This window comes from Pelophylax lessonae, assembly GCF_965119305.1.
Source record: "Pelophylax lessonae genome assembly, chromosome: 10".
Classification (NCBI taxonomy): domain Eukaryota; kingdom Metazoa; phylum Chordata; class Amphibia; order Anura; family Ranidae; genus Pelophylax; species Pelophylax lessonae.
Genome location: NC_138777.1, coordinates 156795994 through 156817920, shown reverse-complemented (window position 1 = coordinate 156817920; position 21927 = coordinate 156795994). Strand labels below are relative to the sequence as shown.

The 21927-nt window shown below is 47.5% G+C and overlaps 1 protein-coding gene across 1 annotated transcript in view; it reads left to right on the top strand.

Annotated features, from left to right (window-relative positions):
- The window catches only part of LOC309565282 (uncharacterized protein), a 69247-nt gene extending 48535 nt beyond the window's left edge, over nucleotides 1-20712 (top strand). Inside the window, exon 3 of the mRNA XM_082270179.1 lies at nucleotides 20485-20712. Coding sequence (XP_082126305.1) covers nucleotides 20485-20568 — 84 coding nt within the window. The 3' untranslated portion in view covers nucleotides 20569-20712. The remainder of the gene's footprint in view (nucleotides 1-20484) is intronic.
- Nucleotides 20713-21927: the final 1215 nt, after the last annotated feature.

The following is a 21927-nucleotide window of genomic DNA, read 5'->3' as shown; positions in this document are numbered from 1 at the left end:
GTAGTCCCATTTCTCCTGGACTCCATGTAATCCGTTCCAGTCTGATAAGGACTCATTTATGACTAATTTCATTTTTGAAAAGTCTGTTTTTCTAAAATCTTTTTGTGTGGTGTGACTTTTTCACAGTTCTTATATTAAACCACACTGACTGGTGATCACTAGATCCCAAGGTTTCGCCTACAATGACATCATATACCGAATCCCCATTTGTGAATACCAAATCCAAAATGGCCTCCCTCCGGGTTGGCTCCTCAACCACTTGTTGCAGAGACAACCCCAGTAGGGAATTTAGAATATCTGTACTCCTGGTAGAACTTGCTATTTTGGTTTTCCAGTTTATATCTGGAAGATTGAAATCTCCCATAATGATAACTTCTCCTTTCATTGTCATTTTAGCTATTTCTTCACTGCGACTCTGTGTACGAAACTCTGGCTGCCCTGTCTATCAAGATGTGGATTTGCTGATCCTATAATGCTCCAGCCGAGCATAGTTTTTTGAGCGAAGGGTTCGTTTTCGGAGCCGATAACAACCTTCAAGGGAGCCAGTGCTGATGGGCAGTCATAACCGATCAGCAGTCCTACTTCGCAGTCTTGAAGTGGCTGTAACTTGTTTGCCAAGTGTTTGAGGTGTGACCACTGGAGAGCAGTCTCCTTAGTGGGGATGTGAGACATATCTACTGGAATGAAATCTCTTGTATAGGCTTGACGGAGTTGGACTTGAGCTTTAGAGTTGAAACCACGCACTCGCAGACCATGAGCAATTTGGCTTGATATAACTGTGTCAACAGCTGTCATTGTGCTGAGCTTTAGCTGTAACGGCATGGTGCTCACACTCGATACCAGGTCTGCCAGAATAAAGGTTGAATCACTCTGCGTGTCAAGTAATGCATAAGTGAGGATTTCTCTCTGAGGCTCTGCCGCAGCCGACAACAAAACTGGAACAATGCAGGATGTGGCGGAAGTATGTCTTGTCAATGTATGGGACATAACTTTGGGAATGTTGTCGTTTACCTTATTTCCCATGGCTACTGGATCAACGTTTGATGTTTTGACAGACTCAGTGTTTCTCTGTATGTGCAAACAGGTTGGATGACGTCGACTGCATATGCTACACGTGTGTCTTCCTTTGCAGTCTTTTGTAGTGTGGCCCTTTCTTAAGCAACCAAAGCAGAGGTAGTTTTCATTAATGAAGGCCTTCTTTTCATCAATGGTCTTTGCTGCAAAAGTCGGACATTTAGCGACGCCGTGTGTTTCGTCTTTGCAGACTAGGCAAGGTGGTTTTGGTCTTGAAGCTGAGATCTTTGGAACGTTGAAGGTGGAGGGCTTCATTTGAGTGCTTGTGTTGAGCGCTTTGGCTCTCTTAGGAACTCTCTCATCTGTAGTCTTGGTACTGAGGAGGAAGGGAGAGGCAATGGGGTTGCATGCAATCTTAGCTTCCCTTTGCAGGAACTCTTTGAAACGAGCAAAGGTTGGGTATTCTTGAGACTTGTCAAGCTCGTCCACAACGATGCGACTCCATCTGCGCACGATCCATTCAGGCAGTTTCTTGAGAATCTTGTGGTTTTCTTCACAATCATTTAGAATAGCTAGGCCTTTAACATGAGGAATGGCCTCCACACAACCTTGAAGGAAATCCGCAAACTCTCTTAATGCCACAGGGTCATTTGTTGTTATCTTTGGCCATTTAGTTAACCTTTCTCTGAAAGCTCTTTGCACTATGAATGGACCTCCATACCTGTCCTGTAGGATTCCCCAAGCACCTAGATAGGCATCTTCTGAATTTCGGTAGAAGAACCCTTCCACTGCCTTCTGAGCTTCACCACTGAGATACCTCTTCAAGTACAACATTTTTTCGCACACAGGGAGTGGTTTCTGATCAATCAGCGCCATAAAGGATATCTTCCAATCTATGAACTTCAAAGGATCACCTGTAAATACAGTTGGTTCAGGTAAAGGGAGGCGGTTGGAGATGAGCAGACTTGCAAGTTCTGGGGTTAGGCTAATTTCTTCTTTTGGTCTTGACACCCCAAGTGGTGTATTTAGAGGTTGAAATGGCACAGCCTTTGGATTCGATGAGGTTTGAGGTTCATTATTTTGGTAGAGGTATTGCACCTTGTGGTCTGTCTCCTGTTCATAAATTTCAAGACTATCATAGGCGTTGTAGGCTTTCACTCTTGCTGCAGCTACCTTGACTTCATTTTCTGCTTGTAGCTGTTGTAGTCTTGTCTTTTCCTCATCCAACTTCAGTTTAGTTTCTGCCTCCAGTTTGTTCAGCTTAGCTTGCTCCTCGCGCATCTGTTGCATCGTCTTTGCCTGTTCTATCTTGGCTGCAAGATCTGCTTCTGCGTCTGCGCGTTTGCTAGATCTGGAAGTGGCTCTCGAGCTTGCGTTGGAGTCTGGTAATGACTCTGAGAGGACAGCAGAGGCGGCTCTAAGCTTTGTGAGGCCTAAGGCAAAACTTGGACATGAGGCCCCACTCACACCCATAATGGGAAAAATAATTCAAGCGATAAAAATTAACTATATAAATTGCATATATTAAGAGCCTTAACCATTGTACTATGAATTCACAGTTTCTAGAATTTTCTCTAACCAATTCTTCTTTAATCAAAGATCATTAAACATCGGGTATTTATCTATATATATATATATATATATATATACATATATATGTCTACTATTACATCACAGTCCCCAGCATTTCCCTATAGGTCATGATTCCCTGAGTCCCTCCCAGTGGCGTAGCGTGGGTTGTCAGCGCCCAGGGCAAGGCAAGTATTTTGCGCCCCCCACCCGTGGACTTTTTGCACTCCCCGAGTCTCTTCCACTAGTACAGTAATAAACTGTAGCTGTGGAAACAAAAATGGTTCCTCTACTCACAGCCTGAGCCTTGGATTGGCTATTATTATTGGATGACTCTGAGATATCTCTTTGATTATATTAGTCAAAAGATATCTTCTCAGATTCAACCAATAATAAAAAGCTGCGGGCAGCCAATCCAAAATTAAGACTGTAAATAATATCAGTATCCCCCACCCTCCTTACATCAGTGACAGAGGGGGGGGGGGGGGGGCGAGAGATGGATGGAGGAGGTTGTGTTCTTTTAGGTACTGCAGAGGTCTGTACTTGCTCTATACCTGGAATTATGAGGTGTCTGATTTTAGTACATAGGTCTAATCTGCACTACGTGAAGTTTACGGTAAGGACTCACACAAGCGGTTGGGGGATAGTGAGACCCTGCAGTGGGAGCCGCACCTTTACTAAACCCAACCACTACTCCCTTTAGCTAGAGACCGCCATTGGAGGTGTATATACACTGCAGCAGGAGTTATACCCCTGTCACTTATCTGCAGGGAAAGGGGTCACTCTGCAAGCGCTGCACAGCCACAATCAAGGGGTTAGGCAGGCAGTGAGGAGGTAATACAGCTCTTCCTCACCATCTGTAAAATGCTTTCTGAAGAGCAATCTGAATGAAGATCACTCTTCAAAGCGCAAAGCTTGTTGAAACTTAGGGCTGCCCAAAACAGAGTAACCATTCCCACAGAGAGACTCTCCCCACAGAAAAAAACTGCACCCCACAGACACCTTGCAGTCACTGCACCCCACAGAAACACTGCAACCCATAGACACAGCACTCTGTCACTGCACCCCACACAAACTCACCACTCCCACATCGCACAGTCACTGCACCCCACAGACACACCGCACAATCACTGCACCCCACACAAACTTATCACTCCCCACAGACACATTGCACAATCACTGCACCCCACAGACACACCGCATTATCACTGCACCCCACACAAACTTATCACTCCCCACAGACACATTGCACAATCACTGCACCCCACAGACACACCGCACCGTCACTGCACCCCCCAAAGACACACCGCACAGTCACTGCACCCCCACAGACACACCGCACAGTCACTGCACCCCCAAAGACACACCGCACCGTCACTGCACCCCCACAGACACACCGCACAGTCACTGCACCCCCAAAGACACACCACACCATCACTGCACCCCCACAGACACACCACACAGTCACTGCACCCCCACAGACACACCGCACAGTCACTGCACCCCCACAGACAAACTGCACCCCACAGACACACCGCACAGTCAATGCACCCCCACAGACACACCGCACAGTCACTGCACCCCCACAGACACACCGCACAGTCACTGCACCCCCACAGCATCACTGCACCCCACAGACACACCGCACAATCACTGCACCCCCACAGACACACCGCACCGTCACTGCACCCCCACAGACACACCGCACAGTCACTGCACCCCCACAGACTCACCACACTGTCACTGCACCCCCCCCCCCTGGACTGGTCCTTCTCCAGATAGTACAGGAGGACAACATAAGTCACAGCTGAGGGTACACACCAGCCATTTACACAGCACGCAGTGGAGAGTCTCCCTACCTGTGCCTGGCGGTGTTGTTCAGGAGGGAACTCAAAAAGCTGCTAGGATACATCATCACACACTGGCACTGATTTGCAGCAGCCAGCAGAGGACTGATTTGAAAACGGCGCGCAGGAGACCTGGTTTTTAGCTGAGGAAATGCACAGCCCGTGCAATACTCCTCCACTCCGCCCACCCCTTCCAGCAGATACATGGCACCCCCCCTCCCATTGCTAGCTCCAATTGCAACAGTGGCTGGACAGATGGGGCGGGGAACGCTCCTGCAACGCTCGCCATAGAAACGGCCCCTCAAGTCTGGGACCGGTGTACAGTAAACCGGAGCGGAGGTAGGATTTAACTGAGCCTGTCATTGGTCGGGCCGGCTGGTAGCTGTTCAATACCCCACAGACACACTGTGCTGCCGAGGAAGTGAACATGGGAGCGAGCAGACAGCGGAGGGCCGCGGTACCTGTCAGTACACACAGCACTGCACTAGTAACACACATGAAGGTGACAGTCTGCAGATACAAAACTGCGCCCCTCTGAATATTGCGCCCGGGGCGGCCCGCACCGGCAGCACCCCCCACGCTACGCCACTGGTCCCTCCTTACATCAGAGTTCAGTGTCCCCCCCTTACATAAGAGTTCTCCTTTAAATCAGATTCCCCCCAGCATCTCCTCCTTACATCAGAGTCCACAGAATTCCTATTTACATTAGAGTCCCCCTCTTAAATCAAATTTCACAGAGCCCCCTTTACATCTGAGTCTCCAGAGTTTCCCCCTTACACTGTACGATGGAACTCTGAAGACTCTGATGTAAGAGGAGTTCTGGGAACCCTGATTTAGGGGGAATATTGGGGACTCTTAAGTAAGGGGAGTTCTGGGAACCCCGATTTAAAGGGGAATGCTGGAGACTCTGATGTAAGGAGAGTTCTGGGAACCCTGATTTGAGGGGGAAAGCTGGGGACTCTGGTGTAAAAGGGAACTCTGTGGTCACCAAAGCTCCCCCTTGCATCAGAGTTTCCAGAGACCCCCTTACACTTACCTTCCTCAGTCCACCACAGTCTAGGGCACGACAAGTCCCACTGCAGAATGTTGCCATACCTGAGTCTCAACGAAGGGCACTGTAAATTCCAATATAGTGCACTGCCATTCATCCCTGAGGAATGGAAGCCTGCTATGCTTGGACTTGTACTGCTCTCTGTAGGGGACTGAGGAACTACTGCCTGCCATGCTAAGACTTTTAGTGCCCTCTGTGGGGACTAAGGCATGGCAGCCTGCTATTCTGGAACTTGTAGTGCCCTCTGTGAGGGACTGAGGATTCCTCAGTCCTCCACATTCCAGGGCACTATAAGTCCCAACATAGTGGGCTGTCCTTCCTCAGTCCCTCACAGCTGGGGGGGAAAAACAACAGAGTTAAACATCTAAAGGACAACTCCAACCAAAACTACCAATAATGTACAGAGTCCATATGCTATATAATGTCACAGCCCCGCTACCCCTCACCTTCCACCTCGGGTGCTCTCATTGTGTAGGGCAAAGGGCTCCAGCTCCACCATGTTTGGCTTTGATGTCAGATTTGCAGGACTTGCTCAGCTCCACTCTCTTCTCTGGCAACTGACTGTGGCGTCACGAGGGGCCTCTCCTCCTCCTCCAGCCACCCAGGGGCCCTCTCCTTCTCTCCCAGCTACCCAGGGGCCCTCTCCTTCTTCCCCAGCCACCCAGGGGCCCCTCTCCTTTTCCTCCAGCCACCCAGGGCCACTCTCCTTCTTCTCCTCCAGCCACCCAGGGGTCCTCTCCTTCTTCTCCTCCAGCCACCCAGGGGCCCTCTCCTTCTCCTCCTCCAGCCACCCAGAGGCCCTCTCCTTCTCCTCCAGCCACCCAGGGGCCCTCTCCTTCTCCCCCAGCCACCCAGGGGCCCTCTCCTTCTCCCCCAGCCATCCAAGTGCCCTCTCCTTCTCCCCCAGTCACCCAGGGGCCCTCTCCTTCTCCCCCAGCCACCCAGGGGCCTTCTCCTTCTCCCCCAGCCACCCAGGGGACCTCTCTTTCTCCCCCAGCCACCTAGCAGCCCTCTCTTTCTCCCCTAGCCACCCAGGGGCCCTCTCTTTCTCCCCCAGACACCCAGGGGCCCTCTACTTATCCCCCAGCCACCCAGGGGCCATCTCCTTCTCCCCCAGCCACCCAAGGGCCATCTCCTTCTCCCCCAGCCACCCAGGGGCCATCTCCTTCTCCCCCAGCAACCCAAGGGCCATCTCCTCCTCCCCCAGCTACCCAGGAGCCCTCTCCTCCTCCCTCAGCCACCCAGGGGCCCTCTCCTTCACCTTCAGCCACCCAGGGGCCCTCTCCTCCATTAGCCATGCAGGTGCCCTCTCCTTCTACTTCAGCCACCCAGGGGCCCTTTCCTCTTCCCCTAGCAACCCAGGGGCCCTCTCATTTTCCCCTCGCCACCCAGGGGCCTCTCCTTTCCCCCCAGCCACACAGGGGCCCTCTTCTTTCCCCCTAGCCACCCAGGGGCCCTCTCCTTTTCCCCTAGCCACCCAGGGGCCCTCTCCTTTTCCCCTAGCCACCCAGGGGCCCTCTCCTTTTCCCTAGCCACCCATGGGCCCTCTCCTTTTACCCTAGCCACCCAGGGGCCCTCTCCTTCTCTTCCAGCCACCCAGGGCCTTCATCTTCTCCTCCTCCTCCACCAACCATTCTAAGACTCTTCCAACTTCCCTGGGGCTACTCACCCCCTTTGCGTAATAGACACCACAAATCTATGACCAGCCTGCAGAGTGACAAGTCGGGACCTGGTTACTTGTATGTTCCCGGGCCAGGGCAGAGCTCTCCTCCCAGAGCAACAACCTATGATAGCAGAGTGAGCGGACCGGGCAGTCACTTCCTACTGATGCAGGTACACACCCACCGATTCCTCCACATTTTAGGATTACATTATCAGACGGCCAATCCCCAGGCAGAGAAGGCGGCGTAAGTGTCAGTAGACAACAGACACCTGGCAGCCGCAGTGAAGGGACTGCAGCACACTGCTGCAACTTTTGTATCCGAGGATTTAATACAATCTTTTACTTGGGAGATTTCCCTTCTAAATGTTGTCACTCCGCCACTGGCCGTGAGGCCCCTGTAGGTGCGAGGCCTTAAGCGACCGCCTAATTTGCCTAATTAGAGAGCCGCCTATGGAGGACAGTTTCTGTTTCTGAGTTTCCAAAGACTGACTCATGCTCTTCTTTATTAAGCACCATCCTCACCTTTTCCTTCTCAAGTTGATCGTTAAAGATTCCATCTACATTCTCTAGCCGCTTGCTGATGAGGTTGCAGATTTCAGCCGTTAACGCGATGCATGCATCCATTCTCTTAACAACGTACGGGGTAGTGCAATTATTTTGGCACATGGACTCATACTGTTGGTGTACTAATGCTTCTTTGGCTTTAATCTCTTTCAATCTTGTATTAAGGTCTTCAGTTGAGCAGAAATTCTTTAACTTTGTCCTAAATTCTTTAGCTAGCTCCTTCCAAGAGTTGTACACCTTGTTGAATGCCTTTTCATTTTTATTAACTGTTTCTTTGTGCATTTCTTGGCCTTTTTCTGTTAGGCTTCGCTGTCTGGAGCTGGACCGCACCTGTTGTGACTCTGTGGGTTTGTCTGTTTCTTCAGCAGGTGACAACATTTTGTTCTAGTGTGCCTTTGCCTTTCAAGTGTGTGTGTGAAACCTAACTTGAATGAGTGTTAGCTTAAACTTGCTACTAAAGGCCCGTACACACGTGCAGATTGTCGGCCGAAAAGATTCGGCCGACGACCGATCGGCCGATTTTCGGCTTGTTAGTATGATGCTACCGACAGCCGACAGCGCACTTTCGGCCGAACAGAATCTGTCGTGCAAGCATTAACATTTTTTTATGCCGACACCAGAACGGCCGATTGTTCGCCAGTCAGTACAGAATTCGGCCGACAGACAGCAGATTTGCAAGACTGGGCATGCTCAGAAAAGAAAAAACACAGGGAAAGTTAACCATCACATGACATCACTTCTGCAGTCGGCGGACAAAATTAGTGTGCAGTCTTTTGCACTTTTCAGCAGACACGACAGCCCGGGGACAAAAGACGGCCGATCGTTCGGCCGACAATCGGTACGTGTGTACGGGGCTTAAGGCCTATGACAGAAAACAGGCATTTACACTTGTAACTAAGGATTAGCAAACAATGCATACAATACAACAAAATGTTTTAAACGAATATACTGCTGATACTTTCTAACCAGACAATTTAACCCTTTACGTAACTAGCTGCAGTTTAGTGGATTAGGAACTTGGAAGATAGCGTTGCTTTAAATCTGACACTAGGCCTCTAAACACGAATATACTAACTTAGTCACTGGTTTAGAAAAATATTAATTATTTGGCTTGCATACTAGTTTAAGGGCGGCTTCCGTATCACATATAAAGAGCCTGCTATATTTAAAAGTCCACGTGACACGTTTACTTTTCAGCAGTGGCGGCCCGTGCATAAAATTTCCAAACGAACAAATATAGTTTTGAAAAAAAAAATTGTGTTCGCCGCTACCCCGGCCTATGTGGTGGCTATGGGGGGGGGGTGGGGTTTACGACCCAGAAGGGCACCGATTGGCTGCCTTCTGGGGGCGTAACCTGAGCGCAAGTCATTGCGCTTGGGCACCCCCACTTTCCTGATATCCTGGCTGTGATTGGTCCAGTCTACAGCCTGGACCAATCATCATCCAGGACATCCCATGGCCCCATGCTGACCCCGCTGACGTCGCGTGGACCGGCATTGCAGAGAGCGGAGCGGAGAGAAGACCGGAGAAGAGGAGAGGGAGAAGCCGAGCCTCCAGGTAAGTGCACTGCTCTGTCGGGCACGCACGCATAGCTCTGCATTAGGAGACATATACTGGTGGTCACTGCACTGGAGGCACGCACGCATAGCTCTGCATTAGGGGACATATACTGGTGGTCACTGCACTGGAGGCACGCACGCATAGCTCTGCATTAGGGGACATATACTGTTGGTCACTGCATTGGAGGCACGCACGCATAGCTCTGCATTAGGGGACATATACTGGTGGTCACTGCATTGGAGGCACGCATGCATATCTCTGCATTAGGGGACATATACTGGTGGTCACTGCACTGGAGGCACGCACGCATAGCTCTGCATTAGGGGACATATACTTCTGGTCACTGCTCTGTCGGGCACGCACGCATAGCTCTGCATTGTGGGATGTATACTTGTGGTCACTGCTCTGTCGGGCACGCACGCATAGCTCTGCATTGGGGGACATATACTGGTGGTCACTGCATTGGAGGCACGCACGCATAGCTCTGCATTGGGGGACATATACTTGTGGTCACTGCATTGGAGGCACGCATGCATAGCTCTGCATTAGGGGACATATACTGGTGGTCACTGCATTGGAGGCACGCACGCATAGCTCTGCATTAGGGGACATATACTGGTGGTCACTGCACTGGAGGCACACACGCATAGCTCTGCATTAGGGGACATATACTTGTGGTCACTGCATTGGAGGCACGCACGCATAGCTCTGCATTAGGGAACATATACTGGTGGTCACTGCATTGGAGGCACGCACGCATAGCTCTGCATTGGGGGACATATACTTGTGGTCACTGCACTGGAGGCACGCACGCATAGCTCTGCATTGGGGGACATATACTTGTGGTCACTGCACTGGAGGCACGCACGCATAGCTCTGCATTGGGGGACATATACTTGTGGTCACTGCATTGGAGGCACGCACGCATAGCTCTGCATTAGGGGACATATACTGGTGGTCACTGCATTGGAGGCACGCACGCATAGCTCTGCATTGGGGGATGTATACTTATGGTGACTGCATTGGAGGCACGCACACATAGCTCTGCATTGGGGGATGTATACTTGTGGTCACTGCATTGGAGGCACGCACGCATAGCTCTGCATTGGGGGACGTATACTTGTGGTCACTGCATTGGAGGCACGCACGCATAGCTCTGCATTGGGGGACGTATACTAGTGGTCACTGGAGGCACGCACGCATAGCTCTGCATTGGGGGACGCATACTGGTGGTCACTGGCTGCACTGGAGGCACACACGCATAGCTCTGCATTGGGGGACGTATACTGGTGGTCACTGGAGGCACGCACGCATAGCTCTGCATTGGGGGGCGTATACTGGTGGTCACTGGAGGCACGCACGCATTGCTCTGCATTGGGGGATGTATACTGGTGGTCACTGGCTGCACTGGAGGCACGCACGCATAGCTCTGCATTGGGGGACATGTATACTGGTGGTCACTGGCTGCATTGGAGGCACGCACGCATAGCTCTGCATTGGGGGATGTATACTGGTGGTCACTGGCTGCACTGGAGGCACGCATGCATAGCTCTGCATTGGGGGACGTATACTGGTGGTCACTGGCTGCACTGGAGGCACGCACGCATAGCTCTGCATTGGGGGACGTATACTGGTGGTCACTGGCTGCACTGGAGCTACGCACGCATAGCTCTGCATTGGGGACATGTATACTGGTCACTGCATTGGGGACATGTATAATGGTCACTACATTGAAAGGGGGCATTTATACTGGTCACTATATTGAAGGGGGCATGTACTGTGGGGTTTGTGCTAGGGGCCTGTACTGTGGGGTTTGTGCTTGAGTTGTTTGTGCGGGGTTTGTGCCTGAGGGGTTTGTGCTGGGGGGGTCTGTACTGTGAGGCTTGTGCTGGGGGGGTCTGTACTGTGAGGTTTGTGCTGGGGGGGTCTGTACTGTGAGGTTTGTGCTGGGGGGGTCTGTACTGTGGGGTTTGTGCCACTCTCAGTCCATGTATCCTATAATAGGATGTCTCTCACAGTATATCCCATAATAGGGCCCCTGTTCCCTATTATGGGATATACTAGTACTGATGGACCCCTTAATATGTGATATATTGGGAGAATTGGTTCACGCAAGCAAAATACAGGGGACAAAATGGGTGGAGTCTATAAGGGGTGGGGCTTCTGAGAAATGGGAGGGGTCAAAATGGAAGGGCGGGGTCTTGCGCCCCCCCATCTTAAAACTTCACCAGCCGCCACTGCTTTTCAGCCAAGTCTCTGTTGCCAAGATGGCGTCCGCACGTGTCCTGCGAGGTGCTGGGAAGCCTTTACTCACAGTTTGATGAAGACAGCGACACAGCCGGTGATGTCGAGTCTCCCCCGCAGCGACGAGTCTCTACCACAGCGACGAGTTTTCACTGGCAGTGACAACGTTGTTACTTCAGCGTCGAGTTTTCACTGTAGCGGCCCCTTTGGCATCGAATGAATAACGAGAGGAGAGCTTCTGACAGGTGCAGTACTTTTATTCTTTTGCATCAAAGGTGTGCAGGAGGGTTGAACGTTAATCTCTTTAGCACCTTGAGCACCGTAAACCATAAGCATAAGCACCATAGCACCATGAAAACTCGCTCCGCTTGCCAAGGGGTGCTAAAACTTTAAACCTTAGAAATCCTCTCTTTAGCAATCGCCTTTCCATTAAATGCTGCTGACATACTCTGTATGAAATCTGAGTCAGAAGAAAGTTTACCTCAGAGCTAAGAAGGAGGAGTAGGAGGAGTGGTCTAGTGGTTCTGCTGATTAAACATTCCTCAGGGAACCAAAAGGAAGGCAGAAAGGTTCCACCTAGCAGTAAGTGCTGAACACAGATTTACAGTGATAAGCGGACAGTTACATGCTTGGCCAGTCCATCACCTTTACCCTCAGCTTCTTTAGCAAGGCAGTGGTTGTCTTGGAGGTGTGTTTGGGGTCGTTATCATGTTGGAATACTGCTCTGCAGTCCAGTCTCCGAAGAGAGGGGATATTCCCTCTCACTCCTTGTTCTGGTAACACCTGTGGATTTTTGGATTTCCTTGTACTTTCTGTTCTGGCATATAATAGTGATCTCCAGGAAAAATATAGAAGGTGAAAACAAGCAGCAATAAGAACCTGGCAGGAGTTCTGACCCACCCAAACTCTATGCAAACTTAAAGTGGTCTTAAAAGTGTTTTTTTTTATTTTTTTTATTTTTTTTTTTACCTTAATTCATTCTATGCATTAAAGAATATGTAATCTCAACATTTCATATTCCTGATATGTGCTTGCTGTATCATGTACTTGTATGAAAAAGAATCCTGTTCTCTTTGTATTGCTTCCTATGTGTGAAATCCCTGGTGTTCCTGCCAGCCCCTCTGCTTTCTTATTAAAAACTGACCACATTAGGCTGGAGAGAAAACAGTGGCAAGTTCTCTAGCTATCCCTGCACTCCTCACATGATGGGTCTTGAGCTGACACACCTACCTGCACAGCCTTTCACTGGGAAGATTAGTGTGCTGCTGTTTCTCCTCCCCTAGCTCTTATGCAGCCGAGAACAGAGGGAATGTGATCACCTATAAAAAAAAAGAGGGGTGGGGGAAGGTATTTATAATGTTTTTTTATTCATACACACATTTTTTTGCCTTTCATTTCCATTTTAACAACTTGAACCCAAATCCTGTACCTGTACGTCATTGACTTCCAGTGGTTGTATCCAGTGGCCTGAATCGGAAAAACAACGGATTATCCATATACCAAATTAATTCATAAAAATAAAGCATCAAAAATTAAAAAGCCAATATGGCTAAATACAAATATACATATATACAAATATACATATATGAATCTGTTAAACATATTGATGCGTGACAAATCCTGAATAAAAATGCATCACCAATAAATTCATAAAATATATACTTCACGATAGCCCCTAAATCATGGGTGTCCAACCTTTTGGCTTCTTTGGGCCACACTGAGTGTAGAGAAATTTTCTTGGGCCGCATATAAAATATATAATATAATTAAGGAATATAAGTAATAAAACGCCACCACGCCCTTCCCGCGCCGCCGCGCCCCCCTCCCCCGCACTAATTTAACACAACTAGAGGATGATCAAATTAAATGGAATCAGTATACGGAGGTTTACTTCTTCTGAGAGATATTAAAGTAACACTCTAACCACCATGACCACTTCAGTGATTTGAAGTGGTGATGGTGGTAGGAGTCAGAAACACTGCACATGCTGGGATATTTACAGTTATGTGCTGGGGGATAGTTGCACCCCCAGCACATATGACTTAGGCAGCCAGAAAATGTGATGTCCTTATTCATACATGTATGAACAAGGACATGACATATTATGACAAAACACAACTAGTTATTAAAAAACATATTGCAACAATTTACACACGCTAATGCACATACCTTTTCTACTTATTTTGCAGACTGCTGGTGGTTACTGCTGGCGGGTACTGCTTGTGTGGTTACTGCTGGTGCGGCTACTTCTGGTGGGTACTGCTGGCGGGTAATGCTGGTCATGCGGTTACTGCTGGTCATGACGTTGGGTACTGCTGGAGGAAACAGCGGCTGCAGTAGAGAGCAGAGCCGCAGCTTCCTGTATGGCTCCTGTCACAGGCGGAGTGCATTTCATATCATTCCACCTGTGACAGAGCCGGAACTACTGTATACAGGAAGCAGCGGCTCTGTCACTGACTGCAGACATCCTAAGTCTCTCGTGGCAGCCTGGAGATAGCATGGCACTTGCAGCCTAGTGCGTGCCCATCCAATGCAGCCTAAACAGTGCGTGAACATCCAATGCAGCCTGATCAGTGCCCATCCAATGCAGCCTCACCAGTGCGTGAACATCCAATGCAACCTGATCAGTGCCCATCCAATGCAGCCTCACCAGTGCATGCCCATACAATGCAGCCTCACCAGTGCATGCCCATCCAATGTGCCCTGATCAGTTCCCATCCAATGCAGCCTCACCAGTGCATGCCCATCCAATGCAGCCTGATCAGTGCCCATCCAATGCAGCCTCACCAGTGCCCATCCAATTCAGCCTCACCAGTGCATGTCTATCCAATGCAGCTTCACCAGTGCGTGCTCATCCAATGCAGCCTGATCAGTGTCCATCCAATGCAGCCTCACAAGTGCATGCCCATCCAATGCAGCCTGATCAGTGCCCATCCAATGCAGCCTCACCAGTGCATGCCCATCCAATGCAGTCTGAAATGAAGAGAGAGAAGAGCCGCTGGATTACACAGAGCGGGGATCTCCCGCTTACACGGCAACTGCTGTCATAGGCAGTCCTGCCTTCTGGACCGGCTCCTATGATAGACATCAACTATGAGCTCTCTATCATAGAAGCCAGTCCAGGAGCGGGGCTTCATATGACAATTGCCACCGGGTAAGTAGAAGATCCCCGCTCTGTTAGTAATCCGGCCGGGCTCGCCCCCCCCACCCCTCCCCTTCGAGGCAGCCTCTGCCTACAGGCCTACAGCTAGTTGGAAGCCACTGTGGCCATGCCCCCAACTCGACTTCCTTCCTCCCCAGCAAAAAAAAAAATTGTCAGGGGGCAGTGGGCCGCATTGCCTGCGGCTCCAGTCCGCATGCGGCCCACGGGCCGGAGGTTGGACATGCCTGTCCTAAATGATAAATTAGGGATGTGACAAAGTCACAACAACTCACAGATATGGTATGTATATATACAACATAAATGGATATAAAATAATATAGCAAGACACTGGTACTCAGCAACAACCCAGGTATAAAAGGAAGAGAAAAACTTTATACAACCAAATGATTACAAGGAGAGGGAGAAGCCAAAGAAATGGAGAATGAGGGGTCAGCTGTTATTTAAAAAAAGTTGATGTCCCAGTCTACATTCAGTCCATGGGGGGGGGTATAACTCATGAGGTCATAGATCCAACAGGTTTCCAATTTGTAAATTTCCCATCTCATGTGACTACTCCTCCAATGGGCCATAAATCTATCTATGCCTATGATCGCTGTACCTCCCGCTTTCTTGTTATGACACTCAGCATAGTGCCTATAAACACTATGCTTAGGGAAACCCCGTCTAATGTTGCCCAGATGTTCATTAACTCTAATCTGCATAGTCCTGATAGTACGGCCTACGTATTGTAGGCCGCAAGGACATTCCAGAAGGTAAACAACATTCTTGGAAGAGCAGGTAATGAAAGACTCCATGTTGTAAACTATGGAGTTAGCCTTAGATTTGAAGGTACACACCTTTCTATCCTTAATAGAGTTGGTTTGACAGACCACACATTTCCTACAGGGGAAAAAACCTTTAAGGTCCTGAAAGAAAGTGGTCTTGCTGGGATTGTCAGTGATATTTGGGGCCACTCATAACCTTAACGGCGGAGCACCACGATAAACCACCCTGGGGCTATCGCCAAGTTCGGGTCCCAGAATCTTATCATTTTTCACCACCTTCCAGCGTTTTAAAGAAATCCTTTTGATGTCCCTAAACTGATGCATGTACGACGTCACAAAAGAAAGTCCAAAAGAATTATCCTTTCTCTTGGTCCGGGATGTGTCACCCAACATATCAGCCCTATTCCGATCAGCCACCTCCAAAATAACAGAATCCAGCTCACCTGGGGAATAACCCTTATCAATGAACCTATTTTTGAGGAGCTGAGCCTGCTGGAAATAGTCCTCAAGGTAGGCGCAGTTACGCCGCACTCTGATGAACTGGCTCTTGGGGACCGACTTGAGCCATGAGGGGTGATGACAGTTATGACTATCAATAAAGCCATTGCGGTCAGTGGCCTTTAAAGTGGGTGGTGGTAGCAAGGGAATTATCTTTGGCCTCAATATTCATATCCAAAAAATGGATTCTCTCCTCACTTGCTTTGTGTTGAAACTTAATACCAAATGCGTTATCATTAAAGATCCAAAACAATTCATCCAATTCAATGCTGCCCTCCCAAATAAGGATGACATCATCAATATATCTTTTCCACAAAACCAACTCAGGTCGTTGATCACGGAAAGCAAAATTCTCCTCCCACTTTGCCATGAACAGGTTGACCATGCTGGGTGCGAATTTTGCACCCATGGCCACCCCCGGGTTTGCAGATAGTAGGATCCCCCAAACCAGAAGTAATTATGTTCCATGGCAAAGAAGAGGAGTTTCAAAATGAATTCACGTTGGGCCATTATGAGACCAGGGTCACGTTCTAAAAACACCTCCACTGCATTTAAACCGTGCTCATGGGAGATGATGGTGTAGAGGTGTTGCCATAATGTACCCCTCTTCCTCACCACTCCCTCAAGAATCCTCAAAACCTGAGTTGAGTCACATAGAAAAGATGGTGTGGAAACCACCAATGGTGGAAGGAAACCATCAATGCATTTTCCCACCCTAGATGTAACTGAATTTATGCCGCTTATGATGGGGCAGCCAGGAGGGTTCACAGAATCCTTGTGAACCTTGGGGAGACAATACATTACCGGGATTCTGAGTGCTACTGGAACCAAATAGTTTTTTATTTTTTATTTACGATATTGTCTTGATAACCTTGACCAACCAACTTTGTTAGTCCTTTCTTGTATTTGGAGGTGGGATTATTAGTAAGTAACAATTAAGTGTCCAGATCTGACAAAAGGTTATTCATTTCCGCAAAATAGGCCGATTTGTCTAGGACCACAATTCCACCCCCCTTGTTGGCAGGCCTTACCACAATATCCTTCCTTTCGAATAAAGCTGTGAGACCTTGCCTGAATCTCCGGTCAGTATGGGATCTCTTGACATTAAGTGCCTCGAGATCCCTAGTGACCAGATTCTTGTTATCAGCAAACGATGCAGCTAAGCTAAGCAGCGCTCGGCTGTTATTACAAGCAGTGGGAGGGGACACCACTCCCACCTCCCGGGGCTTGCCCAGGCTCTCCTGTCACACCAGGAGACCCCAGCCACCAGCCAGCATGTCCCCTGTTGGCTGGGGACCCGGAAAAAACAGAATCGGCTTTGATTGGGTCTCAGATGTAGTTTACTCGGCAGCCAGCAGCGCCAGTTTTAAAAAAACTAAAGTATTCAAAAACACAGATCTTGCTGTTTGAAAACTGCTGTTTAGAAAACTATCAAGTGTAGAGGATGGGTTTAGATCCCTGATGCCTACATAAAGAGTACCTGTCGCTGCCTATTACTGTCACAAGGGATGTTTACTTGTGACAGCAATAAAAGTGATCAGAACATTTTTTTTTCTAAAGGGACAGTGCTAAACCAAATGTATTGCTGCAATAGTTAGAGCGAGAGCAATAATTTTAGTGCAAGACCTCCTTTGTAACTCTAAACAGGTGAAAGTTACAATTTTTTAAAGCTTCGCCTATGGAGATTTTTAAGTACTGTAGTTTGTCGCCATTCCATGTGTGTGCCTAATTTTAAAGCATGACATGTTCAGTATCTATTTACTTGAAATAACATCATCTTTCACATTATACAAAAAATTGGGCTAACTTTACTGTTTATTATTTTTTTTTAATTAATTGAAGTGTTTTTTCCCAAAAAACAAAAACAAACTTGATTTGAAAGACAGCTGCGCAAATACAGTGTGACATAAAATATTGCAACAACTGCCATTTTATTCTCTAGGTTCTCTGCTAAAAAAATATATATAATGTTTGGGGGTTCTAAGTAATTTTTCTAGCAAAAAATGCTGATTTTAACTTGTAAGCAACAATTGTCAGTAATAGGCCTAGTCTTCAAGTGGTTAAACTGATTGGATTGTTTTACAAGGTGAGGGTTTACAATCAGGGTAAAAAATCTTCTTAGTGTAGATCCCCCTTTTATTTACCTGACCATAAAGAGCATGGCTCAGAAGCAAGCTCATATGAGTGCCCCTATAGCAAGCAGCTTGGGCGGAGGACCTGAGAAATGGAAGATTGGAGTTGCCCAGTGCAAAACCATTGCACATAGTGGATAAGTAAAACATGTTTGTTATTTTAAAAACCAAACCTTTTTCCCTTTACAATCACTTTAAAACAAAGGGTTGGCTATAGATGCACTTTAAGTTTTAGAGATCTGAACATCCTAAGAAACTTATTTTAGTGACAGCGCTTTCTGCATCTGCTGTATACAATTTTTTTTGTTGGTGAGGTAGCCTATCAATGTCGGGGGGGGGGGCAAGAAGGAGCAGAACACTATCCAAATACGTCATTTCAGATCAGGGTGCAATCCAGGCGTAGAGGAAGTAAATAAAGCCAATGCAAGTATTTACAAGTACCTCTAGGTACCTGCACACTGTCACTATTCATTTTTATAACTGGGTACTAACATTTTTAGGTAAAGTTGATTCAGGGAATATCTTATTGCCTCTCGGGGGGATCAGGAAGGAATTTTTTCCCCTGCTGTAGAAAATTGGATCATTCTTTACTGAGTTTTTGACCTTACTCTGGATCAACTGTGGCTAAAGGATTGTGTATATGGGATTGTATGTTTGTTTTTTTGTTGTTGAGCTAGATGGACTTGTGTCTTTTTTTCAACTTGACTAACTACACTGAACAAAATTATAAACGCAACACTTTTGTTTTATCCCACATTTTTCATGAGCTGAACTCAAAGATTTAAGACTTTTTCTATGTACACAAAAGGCCTATTTCTCTCAAATATTGTTCAAAAATCTGTCTAAATCTGTGTTAGTGAGCACTTCTCTTTTGCCAAGATAATCTATCCACCTCACAGGTGTGGCGTATCAAGATGCTGATTAGACAGCATGATTATTGCACAGATGTGCCTTAGGCTGGCCACAATAAAAGGCCACTCTAAAATGTGCAGTTTTACTGTATTGGGGGGTACGAAAACCAGTTAGTATCTGGTGTGACTACCATTTGCCTCACGCAAAGCAACTCATCTCCTTCGCATAGAGTTGATCAGGTTGTTGACTGTGGCCTGTGGAATGTTGGTCCACTCCTCTTCAATGGCTGTGCGAAGTTGCTGGATATTGGCAGGACCTGGAAAACGCTGTCATATACACTATCCAGAGCATCCCAAACATGCTCAATGGGTGACATGTCCGGTGAGTATGCTGGCCATGCAAGAACTGGGATGTTTTCATTTCAGGAATTGTGTACAGATCCTTGCAACATGGGGCCGTGCATTATCATGCTGCAACATGAGGTGATGGTCATTGATGAATAGTGGAACAATGGGCCTCAGGATCTCGTTACGGTATCTCTGTGCATTCAAAATGCCATCAATAAAATGCACCTGTGTTAGTTGTCCATAACATATGCCTGCCTATACAATAACCCCACCGCCATCATGGGCCACTTGATTCACAACGTTGACATCAACAAACAGCTCACCCACACGACGCCACACACGCTGTCTGACATCTGCCCTGTACAGTAAAAACCGGGATTCATCCATGAAGAGAACACGTCTCCAAAGTGCCAGACCCCATCGAATGTGAGCATTTGCCCACTCAAGTCGGTTACGATGATGAACTGCAGTCAGGTCGAGACCCCTGTGAGGATGACGAGTATGCAGATGAGCTTCCCTGAGATGGCTTCTGACTGTTTGTGCAGAAATTCTTTGGTTATGCAAACCGATTGTTGCAGCAGCTGTCCGGGTGGCTGGTCTCAGACGATCTTGGAGGTGAAGATGCTGGATGTGGAGGTCCTGGGCTGATGTGGTTACACATGGTCTGTTGTTGTGAGGCCGGTTGGATGTACTGCCAAATTCTATAGAAACACCTTTGGAGATGTCTTATGGTAGAGAAATTAACATTTAATTCACAGGCAACAGCTCTGATGGACATTCCTGCAGTCAGCATGCCAATTGCACGCTCCCTCAAAACTTGCGACATCTGTGGCATTGTGCTGTGTGATAAAACTTTGTGGCCTTTATTGTGGCCAGCCTAAGGCACACCTGTGCAATATTCATGCTGTCTAATCAGCATCTTGATATGCCACACTTGTGAGGTGGATGGATTATCTCGGCAAAGGAGAAGTGCTCACTAACACAGATTTAGACAGATTTATGAACAATATTTGAGAGAAATAGGCCTTTTGTGTACATAGAAAAAGTCTTAGATCTTTGAGCTCAGCTCATGAAGGATGGGGAGCAAAAACAAAAGTGTTGCGTTTGTAATTTTGTTCAGTGTATGTATGTAACTATAGATTAAACCTGCCAGTAGATATAGATTCATTTTAAATGTAAGTTATTAAGTTTATAATTGTCTTTATTGTTTTTTTAGGTGGAAGCGTGTCACTTTTATGCACAAGACAGTTCTTCAGATTCCTCCCCAACTTTGCTCTCAAAGACATGTGTAAAAATTTGATTCAAGAAATTCATCCAGACTTCTTCAGTTATATTCTCCAAGACATGTGAAGACATTTGATGTAAGAAATTCATCCAGATTTTCCTAGTTATGCTCTTCAAAACTTATGAACCATTTGATGCATGAAATTCCCCCAGATTTTTCCAGTTAAAGAGGAAGTAAACCCTCCTCAGGAAGTTGTACCTATAGGTAAGCCTATATTAAGGCTTACCTATAGGTACTGTAAATATCTCCTAAACATGCACCGTTTAGGAGATATTTACCTTTAATGCAGCCAGTGACGTCACTGGCGCATGCGCTCTGAAGGAACGGCAGATCGTGCCGTTCCTTCAGAGCCCCGTGCCGTGACCGTCGGCTCCCGCGCGCGTGCGCGGGAGTGACGTCATCGCGGCTCCGGCCAATCAGATGGCCGGATGCCGCGATCCCGGAAGACGGGCGACTATACATGTCGCCCGTCATACAGGTAAGCGGACGGCACGGCGGGGGCTCGTTCTAAGGTAAGTATTTCATAATGAGCTAGTATGCGATGCATACTAGCTCATTATGGGTTTCTCTTTCAGGATTTAAAGAAGAGGAAAAAAAAAAATCTCGTTGTACAACCTCTTTAAGCTCTTCAAGACATGTGAAGCATTTGATGTATGAAATGCCATCAGATTTCCCTGGCAATGCTTTCCAAGACATGTAAAGACATTTGATTTAAGAAATGATTTTAGATTCCTCTGCAGGAATGATCTCCAAGATATGCAAAGACACATAATGTAGCTTCTCCCTGTTTTGTATTCCACTTCATCTTTGTGCATTTTCTTGCAGGTTTAGTATGATTTGGCCAGTACAAGTGATACTCCAGTCAAAAACAGATTTTGCAGATTTTGTTTCCTGAATATTGTTATAAGTAAATCTGCTGATGAAAAATCTGCAGATAATCACCTGGCTCAGAAGTCCAAACAAATCTGATTTGTCATCATGAATTGTCAGATTATTTGCTGACTTAACAAATTTGCTCAAAGGTATTCAGGCGATATAAATTAAAGGTGCAGTTCTTCTATTTGCTTGATCTTCAAATCAGTTTTCCATCACAGTCCAATACTTTTAACCACTTGCCGCGTATTTATGTTGCTCCTTTGACGTTAAATACTGGTGTTATGGCAGCAGCTAGCTGCCATAACCCCAGTATTTTTCTACACGGCCAGCGGTCATTTTTCACATAAAATTGGTCCCAGTGGCAGATTGGGCACGGGATCATTTCCCCTCCCCGGTTGTTTTCCCCGCTTACCGGGGGGGGCATCAGCAGCGGGGAAAACAATCCGGTACTTCTGTGTCCCAGGCAGGGAGTCGAGAGAGGGCAAGATGGCCCCCACT